This window comes from Salvelinus alpinus, chromosome 3 (genome assembly GCF_045679555.1).
Source record: "Salvelinus alpinus chromosome 3, SLU_Salpinus.1, whole genome shotgun sequence".
Taxonomy (NCBI): domain Eukaryota; kingdom Metazoa; phylum Chordata; class Actinopteri; order Salmoniformes; family Salmonidae; genus Salvelinus; species Salvelinus alpinus.
Genome location: NC_092088.1, coordinates 102,377,618 through 102,401,062, shown reverse-complemented (window position 1 = coordinate 102,401,062; position 23,445 = coordinate 102,377,618). Strand labels below are relative to the sequence as shown.

The window sequence follows — 23,445 nt, the reverse complement described above, 5'->3', positions numbered from 1 at the left end:
AGGTAGGCAATACTCCTGTTATAAAGAGAAGCAATGTGCTGAATATTAGGAAAGTTGAGAAATAAATATAGTAGGCCTAGCCTATAGAAAGCTGATGGGATCCTCCTCTTTTTAGTAGAGGCCATCACTCTGTTCTCACGCAATTGAAATGTTACACAACATGAACTCTCATGAAGTATTTGATTAGATTTTCCACCACATTTTGCATTGATGTCAGAGAGATTAGACAGACAATAGAGTGCTGAGTACCAGACAGTTAGCAAGTTTGGTAGGCTACTAATGACCATCAGCTAAACGGTCACGTGTAACGTGTAACTTGGGACGTAGAGGTCATTTGGTCACCGTAACAGCCCTATAACCCACCCCACCGTTTGGAAGTTCACTGAGGCATTGCAACGACAGCAGCTAAGAGGTGAAATGAGAAGGGAGCAGCAACTTGCTGGTTTTCCACCACCAAAGACCTCCTTCAAGACTATTGGAGAAGCTTCCCTCATGAAGCTGGTTGAGTGAAAAAGCTGTTAAAGCAAAATGGAAGCTACTTTGAAGAATCAAAAATATTTTTTCATGTTGTTTTTAAACCCTTTTTTTTTTTTTTTTACTACATGATTCCATATGTGTTATTTTATAGTTTTGATGTCTTCACTATTATTCTACAATGTAGAAAATAGTATAAATAAAGAAAAACCAAAGATAAATAAAGAAAAATTTGTAGTCATACATGATTTAATGAAAAGCATTAAATATACACATTTAATAACAGACTCATAAACACAATCCTTCAAATCATGCTTCCCCGGCGCTTCACAGCTTCCCCGGGAAACTCAGTGTATTGTAGCCTCACAGAGACGAAAGAGCAGCGGAGGAAGGAGTTCTGCAGTGTTCTGCTGTGAAAGGTTTGTTATTGTGGCCGTGCTTCGGTTCTGGGGTTACGTTCTGTGGTTGAGATGTGTTCTCTCCTTGTGCCTCAGTCTCTGCCCTCTCTGTGTCCATGTATGCCTGGACACACCTCCACAGGGCTTGGATGTTCCCCTCTCCGAACCCCGACGCACCTCTCCTCTCTATTAGCTCCAGGAAGAAAGTGTCCTCTGAGAAGATGGGCTTGGTGAACACCTGGAGCAGGTATCTGTTTAGAGGAAATGAGAAGATGGACTTGGTGAACACCTGGAGCAGGTATCTGTTTAGAGGGAATGAGAAGATGGGTTTGGTGAACACCTGGAGCAGGTATCTGTTTAGAGGGAATGAGAAGATGGGCTTGGTGAACACCTGGAGCAGGTATCTGTTTAGAGGGAATGAGAAGATGGGCTTGGTGAACACCTGGAGCAGGTATCTGTTTAGAGGGAATAGGCCGGTCATTAGTCTCAACTACACCAACGTCTTCTAATAGTGATCAGAAACCACCTTCAAGGAAGTGAGACACCAGCGTCCTTTTTATGGCTGATGTCGAGGCTACCCACTATATCTAACCTATGTTTTCCTCTCTTCTCATTCCCTCTAAACAGGTACAGTTGAAGTCTGAAGTTTACATACCCCTTAGCCAAATACATTTAAACTCAGTTTCACAATTCCTGACATTTAATCCTGGTAAAAATTCCCTATCTTAGGTTAGTTAGGATCACTGCTTTATTTTAAGAATGTGAAATGTCAGAATAATAGTAGAGAGAATGATTTATTTCAGCTTTTATATCTTTCATCACATTCCCATTGGGTCAGAAGTTTACATACACTCAATTAGTATTTGGTAGCATTGCCTTTAAATTGTTTAACTTGGGTCAAACGTTTCGGGTAGCCTTCCACAAGCTTCCCACAATAATTTGGGTGAATTTTGGTCCATTCCTCCTGACAGAGCTGGTCTGAGTCAGGTTTGTAGGCCTCCTTGCTCGCACACGCTTTTTCAGCTCTGCCCACAAATTACCTATAGGATTGAGGTCAGGGCTTTGTGGTGGCCACTCCAATACCTTGACTTAGTTGTCCTTTAGCCATTTTGCCACAACTTTGGAAGTATGCTTGGGGTCATTGTCCACTTGGAAGACCCATTTGCGACCAAGCTTTACCTTCCTGACTGATGTCGTGAGATGTTGCTTCAATATATCCACATATTTTTCCATCCTCATGAAGCCATCTATTTTGTGAAGTGCACCAGTCCCTCCTGAAGCAAAGCACCCCCACAACATGATGCTGCCACCCCCGTGCTTCACGGTTGGGATGGTGTTCTTCGTCTTGCAAGCATCACCCTTTTTCCTCCAAACCGATGGTCATTATGGCCAAACAGTTTTATTTTTGTTTCATTAGACCAGAGGACATTTCTCCAAAAAGTACCATCTTTGTCCCCATGTGCAGTTTGAAACCGTAGTTTGAATTTTTTATGGCGGTTTTGGAGCAGTGGCTTCTTCCTTGCTGAGCGGCCTTTCAGGTTATGTCGATATAGGACTCGTTTTACTGTGGATATAGATACTTTCGTACCCGTTTCCTCCAGCATCTTCACAAGGTCCTTTGCTGTTGTTCTGGGATTGATTTGCACTTTTCGCACCAAAGCACGTTCATCTCTAGGAGACAGAACGCGTCTCCTTCCTGAGCGGTATGACGGCTGCCTGGTCCCATGGTCTTTATACTTGAGTACCATTGTTTGTACAGATGAACGTGGTACCTTCAGGAATTTGGAAATTGCTCCCAAGGATGAGCTAGACTTGTGGTCTACAATTATTTTTCTAAGGTCTTGGCTGATTTCTTAAATTTTCCCATGATGTCACACAAAGAGGCACTGAGTTTGAAGGTAGGCCTTGAAATACATCCACAGGTACACCTCCAATTGACTCAAATTATGTAAATTAGCCTATGACACCATTTTCTGTTATTTTCCAAGCTGTTTAAAGGCAGTCAACTTGGTGTATGTAAACTTCTGACCCACTGGAATTGTGATACAGTGAAATAATCTGTCTGTAAACAATAGTTGGGAAAATGACTTCTGTCATGCACAAAGTAGATGTCCTAACCGACTTGCCAAAACTATAGTTTGTTAACAAGAAATGTGTGGAGTGGCTGAAAAACTAGTTTTAATGACTCCAACCTAAGTGTATGTAAACTTCCGACTTCAACTGTACCTGTTTAGAGGGAATGAGAAGAGAGGAAAACATCGGTTAGATATAGTGGGTAGCCTCGACATCAGCCATAAAAAGGACGCTGGTGTCTCACTTCCTTGAAGGTGGTTTCTGATCACTATTAGAAGACGTTGGTGTAGTTGAGACTAATGACCGGCCTCCACGCGCCGGCCGACCCCGGGCCTCCACCCTCCCGCCGACCCCGGGGCCTCCACCCTCCCGCCGACCCCGGGGCCTCCACCCTCCCGCCGACCCCGGGGCCTCCACCCTCCCGCCGACCCCGGGGCCTCTACCCTCCCACCGACCCCGGGGCCTCTACCCTCCCACCGACCCCGGGCCTTGTTGGAGCGAAGCATTAAATGTAAATTGCCAGGCTGAAGTAGCAAGGACATGCACATAAAGAGAAGATGACACCCAGGCCATATGACACCCAGGCTATACTCTATTTCTGATAGAGTACATTGACCAAGACCACACGTACATTTATGACAGCTGGACGTATTATGGTCAGAAGGATACAGGGAGAAGGATGGAAGCAACATAACTGTTGACTAACACGTGAAACATAAGCATGCAATACATGCATTATTTTTAGGACGTGAAAAGGGTCCTGTCATCATTATAACCTAAAGCAGATATGAGCGTTAGTGGGCGTGAACAAGCAAGCTCTGAGATGAAATGAAAATAATGGAGAAAGGTCAAGAGAAGCTATTTTCATATAGAGGGAGGGGACTCTATACGTTATGCAAAGACAGAAGTCCTATAAAGTCAGGACTCTGTAATATGAGAATTGAGTCTCTTTCCACGGAGGGGCTCAGCTCTGTTATAGGGTCCTTCCATGGAGGGGCTCAGCTCTGTTATAGGGTCCTCCATGGAGGGGCTCTGTTATAGGGTCCTCCATGGAGGGGCTCAGCTCTGTTATAGGGTCCTTCCATGGAGGGGCTCAGCTCTGTTATAGGGTCCTTCCACGGAGGGGCTCAGCTCTGTTATAGGGTCCTTCCACGGAGGGGCTCAGCTCTGTTATAGGGTCCTTCCACGGAGGCGCTCAGCTCTGTTATAGGGTCCCTCCATGGAGGGGCTCAGCTCTGTTATAGGGTCCTTCCATGGAGGGGCTCAGCTCTGTTATAGGGTCCTTCCACGGAGGGGCTCAGCTCTGTTATAGGGTCCTTCCACGGAGGCGCTCAGCTCTGTTATAGGGTCCCTCCATGGAGGGGCTCAGCTCTGTTATAGGGTCCTTCCATGGAGGGGCTCAGCTCTGTTATAGGGTCCTTCCATGGAGGGGCTCAGCTCTGTTATAGGGTCCTCCATGGAGGGGCTCAGCTCTGTTATAGGGTCCTCCATGGAGGGGCTCTGTTATAGGGTCCTCCATGGAGGGGCTCAGCTCTGTTATAGGGTCCTTCCATGGAGGGGCTCAGCTCTGTTATAGGGTCCTCCATGGAGGGGCTCAGCTCTGTTATAGGGTCCTTCCATGGAGGGGCTCGGCTCTGTTATAGGGTCCTTTCACGGAAGGGCTCAGTTTTGCTACTTTGCATTAAAGTCCATATTGAATTCACAAGTTCTTGTGAGAGTGTTATATTTCTGAGATTCTCCACGACAGCCTCTACGCTCCCACCGACCCCGGGGCCTCTACGCTCCCACCGACCCCGGGGCCTCTACGCTCCCACCGACCCCGGGGCCTCTACGCTCCCACCGACCCCGGGGCCTCTACGCTCCCACCGACCCCGGGGCCTCTACGCTCCCACCGACCCCGGGGCCTCTACGCTCCCACCGACCCCGGGGCCTCTACGCTCCCACCGACCCCGGGGCCTCTACGCTCCCACCGACCCCTACGCTCCCACCGACCCCGGGGCCTCCACGCTCCCACCGACCCCGGGCCTCTACACTCTGTGTTGTGATGAAGCAGAGCAGTAGACATACTGCGGTCTCATCAGAGATGAAATAAAGTACTATATTGAAAACCCATGACAGTCTTTGAGGAACACTAGCATTTGATACCTACAGGTTAATGAATCTGGTACCTTTTCTTCTTTGTGTCCGTAGTCTGACAGGAGGAGTCAGTCTGGGCCTGGCGCAGGTCTGTGTCCAGGAGGATGCCGTGCTGAGACAGCATCTGGGGGTCGTAACCTGCGTCCTCCATCTCCTGCTGCTTACCCACCTGCCACAGGACAGACACAGGGGTCAACGAGCACAGTGGTAGTAGATATACCGCTTGACTTCCTGCCACAGGACAGACACAGGGGTCAAAGAGCACAGTGGTAGTAGATATACCGCTTGACTTCCTGCCACAGGACAGACACAGGGGTCAAAGAGCACATTGGTAGTAGACATAACGCTTGACTTCCTGCCACAGGGGTCAACGAGCACAGTGGTAGTAGACATTACGCTCGACTTCCTGCCTGACTAGATGCGCAGGCGTTTCATTAACCAATGGTTGCGTGCCACGGGCGTCAGATGGCTACGTCATACGATGTGGTTAGCTGACATGTTAAACACCTATCAAGATCTACGTCCTCAACGTAGTCGAGAGGAAATCAACCAACAACACTAATAGTGTTCAATCACGCTACAACTTCCTACGTCCAGAAAACAACTTCCTGTAGTGTTCAATCACGCTACAACTTCCAGAAAACAACTTCCTGTAGTGTTCATTCACGCTACAACTTCCTACTTCCAGAAAACAACTTCCTGTAGTGTTCAATGACGCTACAACTTCCTACTTCCAGAAAACAACTTCCTGTAGATGCACGTAGAGCTACAGAGGACTGTTTGGGTTCCTTTGAATGATACATGTACTGGAACCACAATGCATTGGGGCATCTCACACACCTGTTTCAGTCACAAGTTAGAGAGGGACATGAGTGAGTGAGAGACGGACGGACATGAGTGAGAGACGGACGGACATGAGTGCGAGGGGGACGGACATGAGTGAGAGACTTTAGATTATTATGAAAAGTGCTATAAAATTTCAATAAATGATTTATAATTATTAGCTGCAATCAAAATAGTAGTAGCTCCACCCTGCTCTCTGATAGGCTAAGTGGAAGTTACACCAATCAAATCCTCTAAGGGTTCCATTTGGGGATGAGCCGTTGAGTGCTATGGTGACTGAGTGAGACAAACCTCCGTGTAGTAGGCAGGTGGAGGAGAGAAGAAGTGGACTCCTGCCTGGCCCATGGTCTGTGCTGTGGACACTATGTCCTGTGTGTACAATCCAATGTGCTGGATCCCTGGGCCTCCGTGCTGCTCCAGGAAGGTGTCCACCTGGTTCCTGCCTGAAACAGACACCCATTCAGGCACACAAGACAGAGATAGACAAGATTCAGGTCTCGGCAGGTGGTAATTCATTAGAATGAAAAATTGGTGAAATTGGGTAAATGCATAAGCCTCTTTCTCTCAATCCATCTATTCCTCACATCATCTCTCCTAATTAGAGGTTGGAACAGGACTCCCGCAGGATGTTGCCGGTCCCACCGGATTCTGGCAGGAATGGGAGTGAAGTTCTAGAGTCCATTTCGGGATCAACAGTCTATACTAATAGTTAAAAACTGAGTTTTTGGCGCAGAAATATGTCAAGTGTGGAGAATTTCTTCAAAAACAACAACAGTTTAGCAATTTGAGTAATTATTATTATTTATTTAAATATGGTAATTTCCCCCTCGGCTCACTCTCCCGCCTCACTCTAGTTGTAGCCAGTCATTAGGTTACCTCAGATGCTAACCGACATTAGCAGGCTAAATGATGAAGTAATCCAATGGAGGAATTACAATGTCTTGTTGCAGCCAAGGTCCCATCACTAACATTACAGCCAAGGAAAGAGCGACGTTTAAGATACATTTGATGGAGTTGTCTTTGACAACGAAGAAACCCGAGTACACGGCTTGTAAACAAACTAATGCTGCGTTTCAATGAAATAGTCCACCAACCGCGGCGCGGGACAAGCGGCATGAAGCGGCATAGCTGCTCTCCTCCTAGACACTTTACCATCAAGCCCAATTGTTTGAGTATTTACCTAAAACCCGTGACATTTGAGGTGAAGAGTGAAATAAAAATAGGTTGACTTGTGCTGTACTTCCGGCTCAGGTGTATTTTTTAAACTTTCTTTAGGTTGACGTTGTAACTGTTAATATGTGCGCAGTGCTCAGATGTAGGCTACAGATTTACACTAGTGAGCAGACCATCCTGCAGGGGGCGCTGTCCTCATCCTCCAGCCTTCATCTATTCAGGTCATTTAGAATACATTCTCATCCAGAGAGATTTAGGCCTACAGTCAGAACATTTAACTAAAATTAGACAATACAAACACATATCACAGTCGCAATATTACATTATTTTGTAATACTTCCTAAACAAACACAATAGCCTACATATTTCTGCGCACGGGACGGGACGGACTTTTATCAGGATGGGACAGGAAAGTTCTGGGGTTATAGACCTGTTGCCGGTTCAGGGCAGTAAAGGGGGAGAAACAATTTGACAGGACTGACTTTTCATTCCCGTGTCAACCTCTACTCCTATCCTCCTCAAATCCTGTTAAAAGATGAGGGACCTTTAACCTTCTCTTCCAAAACAGGTGAGAAAGAGGCGAAGAGAGGATTTCGAGGAACTGTGGGGAAAAAAACAATATGAAGAAATGAGCAGTATAACCCTTCGAATGTAATGACCTTGTTCGGGCAGCGACTCTGCGATGACAAACTTGCAGTCGGGTTGTTTGTCATCTGTGAAGGGAAGCGTGATTCCTATTTCGCTGCATTTCCAGTACTCCATGGCTGTGAGACGCAGTCCGATCCCCTCCTTGTTCAGAACATAGCCCTCATCCACATCCTCATTACTGCTCAGGGAAACAGAATCCATTTATTTATTGTCCCAGGTGGGACATTTGTAAACAGAAAGAGTATCTATTTGTCATCATTGTTGATCCCATAGACATCCTATTTAATTAGAATTAAAATGCCTAATTATATGGTTTATCCTTATAGCGTAGCCTGGGTACCAATCCCGGTTTGTGCCATCATTCCACTCGTTGTCATATGTTTGGCTTATGACACGGAGTGGCATGACAGCACTAACAGATCTGGTGTCCAACCCAAACCAAAAATGTTTCACACATTCATATCAACATTCATATCACATTCACTGCATCCGTTTGTATTGAGATGCATGATCAATAATTATCTAACAACTATTTATTTTAAAATTCCAGAACCATTAAAAAAAAAAAAAAAAAAGCCATTTAACCTGTCAATGAAGAATCTCTGGAAGCCAAAGTGACGCTCATACCACCTCATCACTTGCGGTGTCCACCGTCTCGAACAAGCATAGGTGATGTGATCAAAATGAGTGATTGGACAAGTCTCTCTACTCTTAGCCACGAGTGTGCCGTTTTTCGTTACGTTTTCAACCTCCTGAAACCCGGGTAAGAAGCTGCCCTTATATTTACTCGTGTCAATGAGCGTGTGGTTCACATTTCCCATGATTGATTTGACGACTGAATAGGTGACATGCCCGTTGTCGTCACACACCTCCGTCGGCGGCACCAGGAATTCGCAGCCAATGTTGTGAAGGGACTTGAATGACCTTTCCACATCTTCTACTTCGAAACAGACGTTAGACGCGGTATCGACGGAATAGTGTGGGTGGACATCGTAAAGACAATTCGGATCCTTGTCGTTCTTTTTCCCCGTTTGAATGTTGTTAGTCCATCCCGGTTCCGATTCTGAAGGAGAAATCCCTCTCTTGCTCGATAGCGTTACTCCGTTCAATTCAAGAGGGGACTCGTTTGGTCTTTCATTGACGACGAAAACTGCCGCTCCTTTTCTGAAAGCCAACTGTTTAGACTTCTCCGTCAGCCTCGCAACAAATAAATTAAACTTAAATTTATTAACAAGTTCATACGCTATTTTATCCACGTTTGTAACATGGAGTGAAATGTGGTGCAACCGGCTCAAGTAGGCTGCCATTTTGTTATGACGTCAAGTTGGTGTGTGTGTGTGTGTGTCACCGACAAGAAACATACTTTATATAGGGTCCAGTTGCGACATCTTCTCTCAGAGCCAATAACGGACTTGCCATCTGGAGTTTTCCCGGTGGGCTGCTTGACAATCTGGGCCGATACAATACAAAATATAAATAACCCCAGGCTTAAATAAAACATAACCAAGTACTGTGTGTCGAACTGACGAGTCCATTCTAACTCTACCTGGGCCCCGCCCCTTTCCCATCTCTGTTTAAGTGGAGACATTTGGATAAATAGTGGAGTGGAGCAAGATGGATGAAACAAAAAGAGAAAAAACTTAAAAGGTGTTGTATTGTGAATTTTTCAGTACCATATGTGGCAATTATTTATTTCAGAAGGAGCCAGCAAAACTAGTGCACTCTATAATATGTGCTCTGTGTCATTCGATATATGTGCTCTGTGCCATTAGACACCATTAGACATGTACCTGTCTGGGGTGTAGACATTACTGGTTATTCCTGTGACTGTGTTGTGGCCAACGATGTACTGTTGCTATGGTTACACCTCTTGGGTCTTTTCCAGAACATGGGTGTCCCTTTCAGAGGAGTTAGCAGGATGACATGTATGGTTATTGCTGTAAAATGCCAAGGAGTGTTACTATGGTCCTACATGCATGAACCTGGCTCAAGGCGAGTACAGGTCTATTTCTGTGGCTCTACTGGTTCCATGTCCTAATATGAAACTAAACTTAGTGCAAGGCAATACAATAACGGTGGCTAAATGCCAGAGGGGATGAGACATTAAGAGGAGTTACTATGAGTGTGACGTAAGGAGGAATAATGTATAGAACGTGTGTGCCAAGACTGGAAAGGGAGGTCCATAAATCAGCTCGACTTTTGTTATATTGTTCATAAAAGTCTATTTGAGCGAACGCACATGCGCAGGTATTTGTGAAATATGATTGATCAAATATTTCCACAACAGGTGCTGATAAGCGGAGAGAGAAGAAGTTGAAGTTCCTTTGAGGCTGATGCAACCACATTTAAAAAAATAACGAATTATTTATTTGGCACCGTTACCAGTCAATCATCTCAGCCTAGTGAGCCTGAAGGCACTGACAGCAGAGAGCAGAGAGAGCAGAGAGGAGAGAGAGCAGAGAAGAGAGAGAGCAGAGAGGAGAGAGAGCAGAGAGCAGAGAAGAGAGAGAGCAGAGAGGAGAGAGAGCAGAGAAGAGAGGAGAGAGAGCAGAGAGAGCAGAGAGCAGAGAAGAGAGAGGAGAGAGAGCAGAGAAGAGAGAGAGCAGAGAGGAGAGAGAGCAGAGAAGAGAGAGAGCAGAGAAGAGAGAGAGCAGAGAGGAGAGAGAGCAGCCCAGCGATACCAGTTCAACTGTTAGTTAAAGGTTTTGCAGCTGAAGCGGTAAGACAGAAGGCAATAGGGAGAAGATAAGCAGCGTTTGGGTTTGTCTAGCTGGCTATTTAGCGATATCGGGTGCCTTTTGTTGAAACAAGCGCTCGTCAATGTCATTTTTCGTGAAATGCGAGGCGTCCACTGGACAATACCTTTTGTCCAGGTACTGAGTGAAGTGCTGAAAGACATGAAGCTTGACATTAGCAAGTGCATTGGCAATTCCACTGATGGAGCCTCCAGTATGCAAGGCCAGTATAAAGACTTCTCTCCCCTGCTCTCTGCAAAGTCCACCAATCCATTGCATGCACACATTTTTTAACCTTGTTTTGGCAGACACAACAGAGTGTCTTGGCAAGTGGGTCACTTTTTTTTCCTTTCTCTCATTAATAACAACATGGCTGTGTTCTTCTGTGAATCCTACCAGAGGATGAACATTTGGGAGAAGGAGAGCAAGGACCCAAAGACACATACGTCTTTCTCCAATCGGAGAGACTCGCTGGTGGGCTAAAGACAGAGCCTTTAAAGAAGGTCTTTATCCAATCGGAGAGACTCGCTGGTGGGCTAAAGACAGAGTCTTTAAAGGTCTTTCTCCAATCGGAGAGACTCGCTGATGGGCTAAAGACAGAGCCTTTAAAGTAGGTCTTTCTCCAATCGGAGAGACTCGCTGATGGGCTAAAGACAGAGCCTTTAAAGAAGGTCTTTATCCAATCGGAGAGACTCGCTGATGGGCTAAAGACAGAGTCTTTAAAGGTCTTTATCCAATCGGAGAGACTCGCTGATGGGCTAAAGACAGAGCCTTTAAAGAAGGTCTTTCTCCAATCGGAGAGACTCGCTGGTGGGCTAAAGACAGAGCCTTTAAAGAAGGTCTTTATCCAATCGGAGAGACTCGCTGATGGGCTAAAGACAGAGCCTTTAAAGAAGGTCTTTATCCAATCGGAGAGACTCGCTGGTGGGCTAAAGACAGAGCCTTTAAAGAAGGTCTTTATCCAATCGGAGAGACTCGCTGGTGGGCTAAAGACAGAGTCTTTAAAGAAGGTCTTTCTCCAATCGGAGAGACTCGCTGGTGGGCTAAAGACAGAGCCTTTAAAGAAGGTCTTTATCCAATCGGAGAGACTCGCTGATGGGCTAAAGACAGAGCCTTTAAAGAAGGTCTTTGGAGCTTCTTTTTGTAAATCCAGATGAGGCTCCTCTGTGTGTTGATGTCCTTCTCACATCGACACTACTGCACCGGGGTGTCACGTTCTGACCTTAGTTCCTTTTTTATGTCTGTATTTTAGTTTGATCAGGGCGTGAGTTGGGGTGGGCATTCTATATGTTGTTATTCTATGTTTTGTTCTGTATGTTATATTTCTATGTGTTTGGCCTGGTATGGTTCTCAATCAGAGGCAGGTGTCGATCGTTGTCTCTGATTGAGAATCATACTTAGGTAGCCTGCTTTCCCACTAGGGGTTGTGGGTAGTTGTTTTCCGTTTCAGTGTTTGCACCATACAGGGGGACTGTGTCGGTTTTCATTTATTCTCTTGTTCTTTTTGTATTTTGTATTAATTCTCGATTAAACGATATTATGGATACGTATCACGCTGCATTTTGGTCCTCCTCTCCTTCCACCAACGAAAGCCGTTACACCGGGGTCAAGGCATGAGGACACAATGAGGAGTCGCTGAAGTAGGAAACAATACTCACAGCTCAGATATTCCTCAGAATATTTCAGGTCACCTCACACTAGTCTCTCTAAAAAAATTTTTTTTTTTAAACAAGTGTAATGGACATTCTGTCTGCGTGTGGTTGTGTCTACAGAGGAGCAGCTGAAAGGAACGCCAAGAGATTATTTTTGAAAAAAGTCAAGGTGGCTGCAGACACATTTGTTCAGTGGGCCAACAGGAAGTTGCGGCAACGGGATGAGGAAACAGAGCTGGAGTTAGAGACCACTCGGCCAATGAAAAAAGGTCTTGAAGAAAAACCATGGCACAAGATGAGGCTTCTACTGGGGCAGTGTTAAAGTAATTTAAATGTTGAAAAATAATGATGAAATAATTCCCACTCTGAAACCTTATAACTGTATGAAATTGATTAGAATCGTACATTTATTATCTGATGGGTTTGTTTAGGTTTAGTCAGTAAAAGTATAATTAATGAGGTGTGTAGTTTTAGTCAGAATTAGGGTAAAACAATATAAACTGTACAACATGTCTCTAAAGTGTCTTAAACACAGACAGGGCCATTTTTAATTCCCAGTCCGTCCCTGCTCAGAGCAGTCGTCTCTCAGGGTCTCTATGCTGCCCCTGCTGATAGGTCATCTCTCAGTGCATCTATGAGGAGAAGTGGGGGTTTTGAAAGGAACCATATAATATTCAATAATTCAATAATAAACAATACATTGTAAAATGTATGCATTTTAAAAAAATAAATAAGTTACGGTAGCTAACGTTAGCTAGCATTTAGATTTCTGGAAAACGTGACGTTACATGCGTGGCTACCTGTAGGTAAAGTTCAAACACAGCTCACAGTGAGGGAAGACATTTTTTGGTCTTAACTGAAATTCCTTACTGTCATTTCTTCAGACCATGAATAATGTGCTATAACCCAAAAGCCTTGAGTGGCACCTTTCGAAACCCCCACTTCTCCTCATAGATGCACTGAGATGACCTATCAGCAGGGGGCAGCATAGAGATGACTGCTCAGAGAGACGATGTCGTATGTAAAAATGTAATAAAAATGTATGCACTCTACTGTAAGTCGCTCTGGATAAGAGCATCTGCTAAATGACTAAAAATGTAAAAATGTAAATGATGTCTCAGCTGGATCCTATTGGCCATAGAGATCCTGAGGGATGACTGCTCTGAGAGATGATGTCTCAGCTGGATCCTATTGGCCATAGAGATCCTGAGGGATGACTGCTCTGAGAGATGATGTCTCAGCTGGATCCTATTGGCCATAGAGATCCTGAGGGATGACTGCTCTGAGAGATGACGTCTCAGCTGGACCCTATTGGCCATAGAGATCCTGAGGGATGACTGCTCTGAGAGATGATGTCTCAGCAGGATCCTATTGGCCATAGAGATCCTGAGGGATGACTGCTCTGAGAGATGATGTATGTCTCAGCTGGACCCTATTGGCCATAGAGATCCTGAGGGATGACTGCTCTGAGAGATGATGTCTCAGCTGGACCCTATTGGCCATAGAGATCCTGAGGGATGACTGCTCTGAGAGATGATGTCTCAGATGGACCCTATTGGCCATAGAGATCCTGAGGGATGACTGCTCTGAGAGATGATGTCTCAGCTGGACCCTATTGGCCATAGAGATCCTGAGGGATGACTGCTCTGAGAGATGATGTCTCAGCTGGACCCTATTGGCCATAGAGATCCTGAGGGATGACTGCTCTGAGAGATGATGTCTCAGCTGGACCCTATTGGCCATAGAGATCCTGAGGGATGACTGCTCTGAGAGATGATGTCTCAGCTGGATCCTATTGGCCATAGAGATCCTGAGGGATGACTGCTCTGAGAGATGATGTCTCAGCTGGACGCTATTGGCCATAGAGATCCTGAGGGATGACTGCTCTGAGAGATGACGTCTCAGCTGGACCCTATTGGCCATAGAGATCCTGAGGGATGCAAATTAAAATGATTTTCTCTAATGAAAATTAAACAAAGGAGGCACACCGACCTTGTCAAGCGGTCTGACCGTTCAGAATATTTAATAATATATACCATTTAGCAGAAGCTTGCAACTTATGCCTCAAATCACACCGACGACGTAACGCCTCGATCACACCTACAGTGTACCGCCTCCATCACACCTACAGCCTCACGCCTCCATCACACCTACAGCGTAACGCCTCCATCACACCTACAGCCTCACGCCTCCATCACACCTACAGCGTAAAGCCTCCATCACACCTACAGCGTAACGCCTCCATCACACCTACAGCCTCACGCCTCCATCACACCTACAGGGTAACGCCTCCATCACACCTACAGTGTACCGCCTCCATCACACCTACAGTGTAACACCTCCATCACACCTACAGTGTAACGCCTCCATCACACATACAGTGTAACCCCTCCATCACACCTACAGTGTAACACCTCCATCACACCTACAGTGTACCGCCTCCATCACACCTACAGCGTAACGCCTCCATCACACCTACAGCCTCACGCCTCCATCACACCTACAGTGTAACACCTCCATCACACCTACAGTATAACGCCTCCATCACACCTACAGTGTACCGCCTCCATCACACCTACAGCCTCACCCCTCCATCACACCTACAGTGTAACACCTCCATCACACCTACAGTGTAACACCTCCATCACACCTACAGTGTAACGCCTCCATCACACCTACAGCGTAACACCTCCATCACACCTACAGCATAACGCCTCCATCACACCTACAGTGTACCGCCTCCATCACACCTACAGCGTAACACCTCCATCACACCTACAGCATAACGCCTCCATCACACCTACAGTGTACCGCCTCCATCACACCTACAGCGTAACGCCTCCATCACACCTACAGTGTACCGCCTCGATCACACCTACAGTATAACACCTCCATCACACCTACAGTGTCCCGCCTCCATCACACCTACAGCCTCACGCCTCCATCACACCTACAGCGTCACGCCTCGATCACACCTACAGCGTAACGCCTCCATCACACCTACAGCGTAACGCCTCCATCACACCTACAGCCTCACCCCTCCATCACACCTACAGCGTAACGCCTCCATCACACCTACAGCGTCACGCCTCCATCACACCTACAGCGTCACGCCTCGATCACACCTACAGCGTAACGCCTCCATCACACCTACAGCGTCACGCCTCCATCACACCTACAGCGTCACGCCACAGTGTAACGCCTCCATCACACCTACAGTGTACCGCCTCCATCAGGATCCTTCAAACACAGGGCTTCAACATGTCTCATGTAAATACTGACAGAGAATGACATACTGCAAAAGGAGCAGAGAAGGCCAAGACACTCACTATATGAGATCTGTTGAGACGTATGTACTTCCTTGGACAAAATTCAGAGTTCGGTTTTCTAGAAAGTGCAGTTCTACTTCAGGTACATTACTCTAGATCCAGCATGGTGTATGGCAGATGCATTGGGGATTTTAACATGCCATCAGTCCAATCAAAGCTACGGTAGATATAACGTCATTTGACGTCATTTTATCTGTGGCCAATGACCTTGAGCCTTCTTGGATGGGCACTTCTAATGTAAATCTATAGCAGCACCCAAGGGGCTTGAATGTTCATGCTCTACCCTTAGATTTGGCAGTGACGTAGTGTCCCCATGAGTGACAGAACACTGGGCCAATCACGGCGCAACTAGAGAACATTACCAACCCCTACGCTCTGTATTTTCCGCCCGCTGCCCCACCACCACAGAAAGCACTGAGCTAGGCTGATACACCTGTATTTTGGAGCTGCCTTACTTAAGAAAGCAAAAAAGAGACCATGTTCGTATGCGGCTTTATTAACTCAATAATATTTTTTGGGGGACATTGTTTGCAAACGTGACACGTATAAATGCCAAAATAACATGCAAAACAGTGCAAACCAGATGGGATGGCGTATCGCTGCAGAATGCTGTGGTAGCCAGGCTGGTTAAGTGTGCCTTGAATTCTAAATAAATCACAGACAGTGTCACCAGCAAAGCACCCCCAAATCATAACACCTCTTCCTCCATGCTTCACGGTGGGAACCACACATGCGGAGATAATCCGTTCACCTATTCTGCGTCTCACAAAGACACAGCGGTTGGAACCAAAAATCTCAAATTTGGACTCATCAGACCAAAAGGCAGATTTCCACCGTTCTAATGTCCATTTCTCATGTTTCTTGGCCCAAGCAAGTCTCTTCTTATTATTGGTGTGCTTTAGTAGTGGTTTCTTAGCAGCAATTGGACCATGAAGGCCTGATTCACGCAGTCTCCTCTGAACAGTTGATGTTGAGATGTCTGTTACTTGAACTCTGTGAAGCATTTATTTGGGCTGCAATTTCTGAGGCTGGTAACTAATGAACTTATCCTCCACAGCAGAGGTAACTCTGGGTCTTCCTTTCCTGTGGCGGTCTTCATGAGAGCCAGTTTCTTCATAACGCTTGATGGTTTTTGCGACTGCACTTGAAGAAACTTTCCAAGTTCTTGACATTTTCCGGATTGTCTGAACTTCATGTCTTAAAGTAATGATGGACTGTCATTTCTCTTTGCTTATTTGAGGAGTTCTTGCTATAAAATGGACTTGATCTTTTACCAAATAGGGCTATCTTCTGTTTACCATCCCTACCTTGTCACAACAACTGATTGGCTCAAACGCATTAAGGAAAGAAATTCCACATATTAACTTTTAACAAGGCACACCTGTTAATTGAAATGCATTCCAGGTGACTACCTCCTGAAGTTGGTTAAGAGAATGCCAAGAGTGTGCAAAGCTGTCATCAAGGCAAAGGGTGGCTACTTTGAAGAATCTCAAATATAAAATATATTTTGACTTGATTAACACTTTTTTTGGGGTTACTAAATGATTCCATATGTGTTATTTCATAGTTTTGATGTCTTCACTATTATTCTACAATGTAGAAAATAGTAAAAATATAGAAAAACCTTTGAATGAGTAGGTGTGTCTAAACTTTTGACTGGTACTGTTATATATATATATATATATATTTTTAGCTAAACAGGTGAGCATTTTGAAGTGTCACAGTGGCTCTTTTAGAAAAACTTTAACTTGCAAGAAAATTGACATTTTCCAGAGAGCAAGTGGCGAAGCGAGAAGATTTGTCTGCCCGTGCCAGTTACGCCCTTTTTTATATGGAGGTCTTATAAGAAAGTGTTGAATTACATGAGGATTATTTTATTTAATAGAAGTTTTGTAATGTTTAGATGGCACGTGACATTATGGCAACTTTGAGAAAAAACAACTTAGGGGTTTTCTAGTTTGGGCAAAAGACCGTCCTCCGTCCTCCTCTCCTCTGTGACCCTGACACCGATAAGTGTTTGAGTGGTCGAGGAGTGTGTAAATTCGTAGGCAAATGGAAAATTGTCCTCCCCTTCTCGGTAGCCACCTTTCATCGAGGTGTATCCTGCAAGAGGTGAGCAGATCTAATTGATAAAAGGCCTTAGTTGTGACTGTCGTTCACACACGTATCCCCCTTGGTTTGTGCTGTGGTGGAGTTCTTTGTGGGCTATACTCGGCCTTGTCTCAGGATTGTAAGTTGGTGGTTGAAGTTATCCCTCTAGTGGTGCGGCTGTGCTTTGGCAAAGTGGGTGGGGTTATATCCTTCCTGTTTGGCCCTGTCCGGGGGTATCATCGGATGGGGCCACAGTGTCTCCTGACCCCTCCTGTCTCAGCCTCCAGTATTTATGCTGCAGTAGTTTATGTGTCGGGGGGCTAGGGTCAGTTGGTTATATCTGGAGTACTTCTCCTGTCCTATCCAGTGTCCTGTGTGAATTTAAGTATGCTCTCTCTAATTCTCTCCTTCTCTCTTTCTTTCTCTCTCTCGGAGGACCTGAGCCCTAGGACCATGCGTCAGGACGACCGGGCATGATGACTCCTTGCTGTCCCCAGTCCACCTGGCCTTGCTGCTGTTCCAGTTTCAACTGTTCTGCCTGCGGTTATGGAACCCTGACCTGTCCACCGGACGTGCTACCTGTCCCAGACCTGCTGTTTTCAACTCTTAATGATCGGCTATGAAAAGCCAACTGACATTTATTCCTGATTATTATTTGACAATGCTGGTCATTTATGAACATTTTGAACATCTTGGCCATGTTCTGTTATAATCTCCACCCGGCACAGCCAGAAGAGGACTGGCCACCCCTCATAGCCTGGTTCCTCTCTAGGTTTCTTCCTAGGTTTTGGCCTTTCTAGGGAGTTTTTCCCAGCCACCGTGCTTCTACACCTGCATTGCTTGCTGTTTGGGGTTTTAGGCTGGGTTTCTGTACAGCACTTCGAGATATTAGCTGATGTACGAAGGGCTATATAAAATAAACTTGATTTGATTTGGTGGAAAAAGTACCCAACTGCCGTACTTGAGTAAAAGTAAAGATACCTTAATAAAAAATGACTCAAGTAAAAGTGAAAGTCACCCAGTAAAATACTACTTGAGTAAAAGTCTAAAAAAAAGTATCTGGTTTTAAATGTACTTAAGTACAGCGGTGGAAAAAGTAGTCTATACTTGTTTAAAATTACAAAGTAAATGTAAATGCTATACATCAAATTCCTGATATTAAGCAAACTAGACAGACAGACACTTCAAACATAATTTACTAATGCAGTATTTATATTTAGTGAGTCTGCCAGATCAGAGGCTGTAGGGATGACAATGTTACACTGATAGGTGTGTGAATTGGACCATATTGCTGTCCTGCCTGAACATTCGAAATGTACTTTTAAGTGTCAGGGAAAATGTCTGGAGTAAAAAGTACATTATTTTCTTTAGGAATGTAGTGGAGTAAAAGTAAAAGTTGTCAAAAACATAAATAGTAAAGTAAATTACAGATACACCCCAAAAAATACTTAAGTACTACTTTAAAGAATTCCTACTTAATTACTTTACACACCTTTGCGTATCGGCCCTCTCATTGGCTAAAATCGTCCCACCTGATCTCGCCTACGGCCTGCCTTCCTTCTTTGAGGACATGTATTTCCATCGTTAGAGCGGTCACTTAACTATCTTATCAATATAATATATCATCTTTGCATTTCCCCCCTCAATCTTCTTCTTTATCTCTGTCTGACTACAACCAAAAAAGGTGTATTGCCCCCACCTACTGGGTGGGGTGAAAACTGAAACACTTTAACGCAGAATGGGGACTGGGGGAAAGGTGAATAACATACTCAAAATATATATGTCCTACCAAAGTATCTGTGGTACTACTCCTTCCGTCAGATTAAAATGTCTTTCCCCTCTATCTTCGTCGCCGCCAATAAAAACACTGGCGATTTTTTTTTATGGCTAGGCATTTGGAGAGGAGACCTCTGAGCTTCTCATCCAATGGTTTTTGCGGAGGCGATGAGAAATGACGCAAGGGGAGTACCTCAATTGCTTGATCTTCGCGTCATCTCTCTTCTACATGTTTACATTTACGTCAGTTAGCAGAGGCTCTTAGCCAGAGCGACTTACAGTAGTGAGTGCATACATTTCATTATTTTTTCGTACTAGGCCCCGCGGGAATTGAACCCACAACCCTGGCGTTTCAAGCGCCATGCTCTGCCAACTGCACACGGGACCGTCACTTCTCACCCCCTTCTCGAAACCCATTGGATGACAAAACCAGAGGTCCCGCCCCTCTGACCTTGTCCTCCAATGGGTTTTGAGAAGGAGGCGAGGAGAGAGAGGATTACAAGGAGAATGCGATTGAGACTCTCCAAAGGAATTGCAATTGAGATATTACCTAGGGTCTTTTCGGAGATCCGGTTCATTTGGCTACGTTCACCTAAAATAACCGTTCATTTAGCTCATAAACGGCACTTCGTTCAGTAGGCCTAGTGCTTAAAAATTAAGCTACATAAAACAGTGAAAAAAATTACAAATCTCTAATGTAAAGCCTAAAAAGTTGCCAGACGTCATGTCAGATCGTGAGATATGACTTCAAATACATTTCACCTGACCACATTTACATTTACATTTAAGTCATTTAGCAGACGCTCTTATCCAGAGCAATGATTAGATGGCCTGCAAAAGAAATGGAGAAACAAATTAAAATCACTGCAAAAAAACGCGTCTAGTGTGGAACAGAATGAGTATCCTCCCAAACGATTGTTCTTTCGGTGAGGAATTACTAACTTCAGATACTTTTTTTGTATAATTTATCTGCAGTTAAATCGTCTGGAGCTAAACCCCCCCAAAACAGTCGTAACAGTAAGCAAATGAGAGAGCCAAATGAACCGCTCTTTCACAAATTCAATTCGGTTCCCAACGTTCATCAAAAAAGATCCGTTCAAAAAAAGAGCCGATCGTTGTTGTTCGCGAACGATTCATCCCCACTAACCATGGAGTCCGGGGTATTGACAACATGATATAAAGAGCGAAACGGAAGGGAGCTTTACACTATAACACAATCCCTTTTTTTTTTCATAAGAGTTTACAGTGGGAAAATAAAAACATGTGAGAGAAAAGGGTAACGCAATCAACTGGAAGAACGGACTAGAACGGCTCGGTAGAACGAAGAGGAGGCAGGACTGAGCGATTTAGGTTTGTTATGGTTCTGGACCAAGGAGGAAAAGTACACAGGGAAAGATACGATTCATCAATGAGTTAGTTCGGTAATTAGGTAGGTAGCTATAGTTTTAGTAGCTACTGACAATACTCTATTGATCGATGACAAAGACAATGTTCTTCATTATTGAGTATAATAGGATTAGCTAGCTAGTAGCTAACGTTAGCTAATATTAATAGTTGATAGATTGGCAAACAGGCAAAGCTAGCTAGCAAGCTAACCGTTCGCTAACTAGCAAGCGTAGCTAACTAGTTAGTTAACTTCGAATAATATCCTTTTAAAAACGGGACGTTGGGGGGAGGTTATTTCAATATTTCACCCCGACACAGACGGTAAAAAAACATGGCTGTCCGTTTCAAACCCCGACAGGTGGTGCCTCCGTAACAAAAGCGAACTAGTTAGCATTTCGCGCTAGCTAACGTCAATGAACGCTGGCTTGGGGGGGGGGGTGGTGTTGAGTTGCTTGCCAAAGTACAATGTTTACTCAAGGTACTGAACTCTGTGGTGGGCCCCTTCGCTACTAGCTAGCTAGTATTTCCTGAGTTGGGAGTGTACGGAACATGAAAATGTCCTCGGTAAGCTTAAAAAACCCCGGAATGAAATACAGATAAATGTGTCGTCTTTCCAAACACTTGTTATTATTATCTTGTTGTCTGTTCAGCTAAAGGTTTACCCTATCCATATTTGTTATGTATCTACCCATTTTTTTATTTTTATATAAGGAAACAATTTTGCTAAAGTAGCCCTTACATTTCTGTGCATTTATGTCTCCGCAGCCAGTGCCATACTGATCCCCTTGGTAACGGGAACAGAACCGTTTTCTTTCAGCCTCATCCGTGATGACAGAGGTGGGAGTGAAGTGGGCCTGCGACTACTGCACCTATGAGAACTGGCCGTCCGCTGTTAAGTGCACCATGTGTCGTGCACAGTGTCCCAGCAGTCCCATAATCACCAAGGAGACCTACAATAGCAGCCCCAGCAGTCTTAGTACAGAGCCTGGTTGTGGCTGGCGGGACCCTCCAAGCCCCGAGGGAAGCTGCGGTAGCCTCCTAATCTACCCAGACTCCAGTGCCAGGCCCCGTGTCAAGCCCCCCAGCATGGCTGAGAATAGCTCCAAGTGGTCCTGTCACATGTGCACCTACCTGAACTGGCCTCGTGCCATCCGTTGTACCCAGTGTCTGTGTCAGCGCAACCAAAGGACCCCTTGCAGCCCCACGGAGGCCCCCCAGACATCAGGCACCAACGTGGGCTACCGCCCAGCCCCTCCCCATATGGACCCTTGTACAGAGGAGTACAACGACCGGAACAGACTCAACAGACTCAACACCCGGGGTGGAGGTGGTGGCAGTAGCAGCGGGCAGCACTGGACTTGCACTGCCTGTACTTACCAGAACTATCCCAAGACCCGGAAGTGCATTGTCTGCGACCACCCCCAGCCTCAACCTAACAACCGGGAGGCTATTCCTATAGAGCTGGCTGGGCAGTCCGAGGAGGCTCCCTCCTCCACATCCTCAATCATCAATGAACAGGACAGAGACGGGGCCAGGTGGAGAGGGAGTGGGGTGAGCAGTAAGGGGCTGAGCGGGAGACAGGGACCGGGACTGAGGATGACCTCTCCACCCACCTCTAAGAGGGAGGCGGAGGTAAAGATGGACTTCCAGAGGATTGAGCTGGCGGACGGGGCGATGGGCAGCGGAGAGGAGCAGCATCACCATCCAGAGAACATTGATTTCAAGAAGACCAAACAGATTAAGAACAGGATGAGGAAAACTGACTGGCTGTTCCTTAATGCTTGTGCAGGTGAGTGAGTGGTTATTATAGGATGTAAGTTAGTGTTACTGTACATAAAGTCCTGTCTGAATGGACATTACACAGACACAAGATCAGGTGAAAATGAATGGAACACTCTAGTTCCTGAGTTCACCCTGGTTGTCACTAACTGGCCACGCTGCAGTAGTTCACCCTGGTTGTCACTAACTGGCCACGCTGCAGTAGTTCACCCTGGTTGTCACTAACTGGCCACGCTGCAGCAGTTCACCCTGGTTGTCACTAACTGGCCACGCTGCAGTAGTTCACCCTGGTTGTCACTAACTGGCCACGCTGCAGTAGTTCACCCTGGTTGTCACTAACTGGCCACGTAGTTCACCCTGGTTGTGACTAACTGGCCACACTGCAGTAGATCACCCTGGTTGTCACTAACTGGCCACACTGCAGTAGATCACCCTGGTTGTCACTAACTGGCCACGTAGTTCACCCTGGTTGTCACTAACTGGCCACTCTGCGGTAGCTCACCCTGGTTGTCACTAACTGGCCACTCTGCAGTAGTTCACCCTGGTTGCCACTAACTGGCCACGTAGTTCACCCTGGTTGTCACAAACTGGCCACGCTGCGGCAGTTCGCCCTGGTTGTCACTAACTGGCCACGTAGTTCACCCTGGTTGTCACTAACTGGCCACGTAGTTCACCCTGGTTGTCACTAACTGGCCACGTAGTTCACCCTGGTTGTCAATAACTGGCCACGTAGTTCACCCTGGTTGTCACAAACTGGCCACGCTGCGGCAGTTCACCCTGGTTGTCACTAACTGGCCACGCTGCAGTAGTTCACCCTGGTTGTCACTAACTGGCCACGCTGCAGTAGTTCACCCTGGTTGTCACTAACTGGCCACGTAGTTCACCCTGGTTGTGACTAACTGGCCACACTGCAGTAGATCACCCTGGTTGTCACTAACTGGCCACACTGCAG

At 45.8% G+C, this 23,445-nt stretch overlaps 2 protein-coding genes across 3 annotated transcripts in view; one reads left to right on the top strand and one right to left on the bottom strand.

The window, feature by feature from the left end:
* Nucleotides 1-705: 705 nt before the first annotated feature.
* LOC139571632 (4-hydroxyphenylpyruvate dioxygenase-like protein) lies at nt 706-21,683 on the bottom strand. 2 transcript variants are annotated; one of them, XM_071394685.1, is made up of 6 exons: nt 21,454-21,683; nt 8,331-9,195; nt 7,757-7,923; nt 6,216-6,367; nt 5,114-5,250; nt 706-1,123 (listed from the first exon to the last, which is right to left on the bottom strand). In XM_071394685.1, exons 2-6 carry the CDS (start codon nt 9,050-9,052, stop codon nt 838-840), a joined length of 1,464 nt encoding a protein of 487 aa, XP_071250786.1. In that variant the 5' UTR covers nt 9,053-9,195; nt 21,454-21,683; the 3' UTR covers nt 706-837. The 2 variants fall into 2 exon arrangements, with proteins under 2 accessions (XP_071250786.1, XP_071250785.1); XM_071394684.1 differs by lacking the exon at nt 21,454-21,683 and having other exon boundaries at nt 8,331-9,295.
* Nucleotides 21,543-23,445, top strand: part of LOC139571631 (ubiquitin thioesterase ZRANB1-like) — a 60,169-nt gene continuing 58,266 nt past the window's right edge. The window contains exon 1 of the mRNA XM_071394683.1: nt 21,543-22,503. Coding sequence (XP_071250784.1) covers nt 21,543-22,503 — 961 coding nt within the window. The remainder of the gene's footprint in view (nt 22,504-23,445) is intronic.

Bases quoted from the DNA above. Each gene is read 5' to 3' on its own strand.
- LOC139571632 (XM_071394685.1), bottom strand. From the start codon at position 9,052: ATGGCAGCCTACTTGAGCCGGTTGCACCACATTTCACTCCATGTTACA. The intron at 7,924-8,330 runs GTTAAATGGCTT...TTCCCTGAGCAG, and splicing joins CAGAGATTCTTCATTGACAG to TAATGAGGATGTGGATGAGG. The intron at 1,124-5,113 runs GTACCAGATTCA...TCCTCTAAACAG, and splicing joins ACGGACACAAAGAAGAAAAG to ATACCTGCTCCAGGTGTTCA.